This window comes from Ipomoea triloba, chromosome 11, assembly GCF_003576645.1.
Source record: "Ipomoea triloba cultivar NCNSP0323 chromosome 11, ASM357664v1".
Classification (NCBI taxonomy): domain Eukaryota; kingdom Viridiplantae; phylum Streptophyta; class Magnoliopsida; order Solanales; family Convolvulaceae; genus Ipomoea; species Ipomoea triloba.
The window spans coordinates 11,887,479-11,891,002 of NC_044926.1; the positions used below are offsets into that span (position 1 = coordinate 11,887,479).

The 3,524-nt window shown below is 39.2% G+C and overlaps 1 protein-coding gene across 2 annotated transcripts; it reads right to left on the reverse strand.

The window, feature by feature from the left end:
- Window positions 1–356: 356 nt before the first annotated feature.
- On the reverse strand, window positions 357–3,524 carry LOC115997071 (cyclic dof factor 1-like). Of its 2 annotated transcripts, none has more exons than XM_031236540.1 (2): window positions 3,146–3,524; window positions 357–1,856 (listed from the first exon to the last, which is right to left on the reverse strand). In XM_031236540.1, exons 1-2 carry the CDS (start codon window positions 3,347–3,349, stop codon window positions 582–584), a joined length of 1,479 nt encoding a protein of 492 aa, XP_031092400.1. In that variant the 5' UTR covers window positions 3,350–3,524; the 3' UTR covers window positions 357–581. The 2 variants fall into 2 exon arrangements, with proteins under 2 accessions (XP_031092400.1, XP_031092399.1); XM_031236539.1 differs by having other exon boundaries at window positions 357–1,862.

Consider the following 3,524-nt stretch of genomic DNA (forward strand, 5'->3'; position numbering starts at 1 on the left):
TGTAATACTTTTGAGGAAAAATATAATACTTTTACATTTTGATGTAAAAGCATTACATTTTTTATCAAAAAGTATTACAGTTTTTCTTATAAGTAACATAAATTTTATTCCTTATAGTATTACATTTTTCAATATAAGTATTACATTTCAACATTGACCCGACCCGTCTCACGGATAAGGATCAGTGTGACGGTCTTACGCAAGTGCAACCATTAAATAAATACACTTAGCAGTTACTATATTTTTCTCATCAACACTGATTGAAGCACTTCAGCTTATATTTATACATGCAGCCTTGAGCCACTTTAATCTATGGCATTATAGTTTTAAAAGCTCTATAAATTTGGAACAGTGAGTTTTCAAAGAGGGCTGGATTTTATTCAAAACCACTAGTGAAACTGCCAAAAACGAGCCGCTTTCGAAGTGGATGGGTAACATATATTACATCTATATATATATCTAACTTCTCGCTCTTCCCATTCTAATGTCAGAAGTATAAAAACTATGTACATGTGAACACACACCTCAAGTACAAGAAAGGGCACCTGTGCTTAAGAGAACAATTGGAGAGAAATCACTCATTAGATGCTCTCCTGGAAGGTGAGAGACCGAGATAATGCTGCAGGGTTAGCCTGCAAGGCCATAGAGGCATTTGTTGTGTGATTCTTGTCATCGCTCTTTTGTTCCAAGGCATTGAACATGCTTCCCTTGCTTATGGAATCGTATTTGATCCCGAGTGTTGCCCATATAGAACTCTTTGCAGCTTCATCGGGATCATCAATCCGCAATGTTTTCGGAACCAAGATTCTCCGTTCGGGACTCTTTTGTTCGGATGATTCTTTACCCTTGGGATTGTTTGGCTCGAGTAAATCCCCGTCCCTTGGGTGCTTCCCCAATGACGAATTAGGACTAGAAATTGATGACTTTTGGCTTACTGTTGGAGATGGTGGAGTTAACCAAGGAAGAGTCCATGGACCGGGAAGGCAATAATTCCAATAAGTTGCAGGGCAGAATGTGACGGGAACTCCCGAGGGGAAAATGGGTGGCAGGGGTGCTGCAGCATTCCACGGGACTTTAGGAAGGTATGGAACTGGAGAAGGGAAGGCATGTACATTCTGCATAACCGTTGTGTCTTGGGGAGCATTTTTACTCCCTTCTGCTTTTGAGTTTGAGATTGTGACAGAAGACTTGCTAGAGCAATCATTCCCGGTTTTGTAAGAGCTTCTTGTGTCAGGTTTAGAGAAACCATTTTGAGTCCCATTTGGCGACTTTGTCTCACCAGGATTTAAAACGGAGCCCATACACTCACGGAGTGAGGAGTTAGGGCTAAAGGACAGGACAGTGCCGTTGGGTTTATAATGAGCTGGGTAATGAAATCCATTTGGAGCTTCAGCCTGCATTGCGTGCAGGGCATCAGAGACATTAGCATTCGATATGGTGATGTGGCAATGAGAGGCAGAGCTCTTGTTTTTGCGACGACCAGCCCCAACTGGCAAATTCCTCATGGAACCCCCGGCAGTCCAGTATCTCTGGCAGCTCCTGCAGAAATGGCGGGGCTGATTGACATTGTAGTTGTTGTAGTAACAAAATTTTGTATCCATGCTATTGCACCGAGGACATGGGAGAATTTTGTCCGGCTTCTTTAGCGTTTTCTCCTTAGAACTGTCTGTTTCCGTTTGATCATCTTCAGTCTTGGTCGATTTTGCTGTTGGAGAGTTGCCATCAGTGGAGGGAGTTTCAGTATTGCTCCCTGATTCTTGTAAAGCTTTACAACTTTCTTTGCCATCCATGTTTTGATCTTCATCTTCATCTTCATCTTTCTCTTCTGAGATAGTTTCAGAGGCCTCTCCTGGTAACTGATCCTAATATAAAATCATAGGATTCTATGAGTGGCCAGTCAATTCATAAGAAACATTCTAAGACAGAAACCTAAAGAACCCATCACATGTAGCAACAACTTCTCAACGATTTCTCGACAGCTCACTCCATTAAAACGGAAAACGATATGGTATGAATTGAAAAGCATCTGCTCCATCTCAGCTAAAAACCTAAACTGATAATTGGACTGCACGTTTATGTTTATATATTATATATGCTCAACAGTATGGACACTTATTTGTACAAGAAAGCTTGAAACTTCCAGAAGGAGAAGAAAGCAACAAATCCAACAATCATAACTTTCTACATTTGGCAAAAATGCTAAAAACTGACAATCACACAGAAGAAAGATTCTTGTAATTTATTTTATCCATTTAAAGGATGGCTTAGCAAGACTCAATTATGTACAATAAATGCAAGAACTTATACACTTCACCATGTTGAGCATACAATATTCTAACATAAATGTTCAGTCCAACTATCAGCTTTTAGTTGAAACTAAACACATGCTTCAATTTCGTATAGAGTCAACCTATGCCAAAGGTCATGAGGGGGCGAGTTGAGCATACAATATATAATCATAAATGTGCAGTCCAACTATCTGCTTATTCAGATGGAACACATGATTCAATTCACCATCCATAAACTACTAATAAGATATATTCTACACATAGCTCAAATGCAAAGAACAAATACCACTCTAGCTTTGATGCTACCATACATGCTGAAAACTAGCCAAGAAAGTGGGGCTTGACCATAATCAATCCTCTCTATCAAAGCATAAAGTCATTGTGATCACATAACAAGTTCATTAACTTCTTACCAATAAAGATGAAAAAACACAACACCTACACATCCACACACACACAAATATAGCCTTAATCATACAGATTTACTGATTGGCTATAACCTTTAGGTGAACTAAACAGTTTTTAGTCTGTGATTTTAGGTAAGACTTTTTACTTTTTTAGTGTAGTGGCATAAGCCCATGACTTTAGGTAAGAGGTAACAGTTTCAAATACTTAATTCAGTGATTCTGGAAACAATTAAGCTTATACTGGTAATCTAAAGATAAAGGTATTGAAGTGAAAAAAGTACTGTTGGTAGAGTCGAAGAATCAAAAGGGTAAAAGCTACATTAAAAATAATTAAATAAAATATATTTTGAGAAATTCAAAATTTGACTAATTTAATGAAAAGGAAAATTGTTTCTGTAGAAATTGCTCTATAATAGCAATCCACAAAGTCAAAAGCATATTGAATTTTACCATTTCATCTTCACGCTTGCTTTCTTCTATGTTCTCATCGTCGAAACACCTAACACGCTCAGACCCACTATTGCTTTCATCAGGGGAATTAACGCCTCCGGAATCACCGCCGGCGGATTCGTCGCCGGCGAAGACAACCACCCGTAACGGTAGGGGAATCTTTTTTCCGAACAGGGTGATTCCTGGGTCTTTCCCTTCTCCCATTTTCAGTAAAAAGAAGAATAAAAGGCAGAGAATACGAGGAGGTTTTATGTGACCCGGAGCCGGCGGCGGGCTAACATGGGTTCCGGCGAGTTTCCGATTGCAAATTTTCTCTTAGTTTTAGTAAATACGAGTTAGTGAAAGGCAGAAAGGGGACTTTATTTGGTTAAGCCTCGTT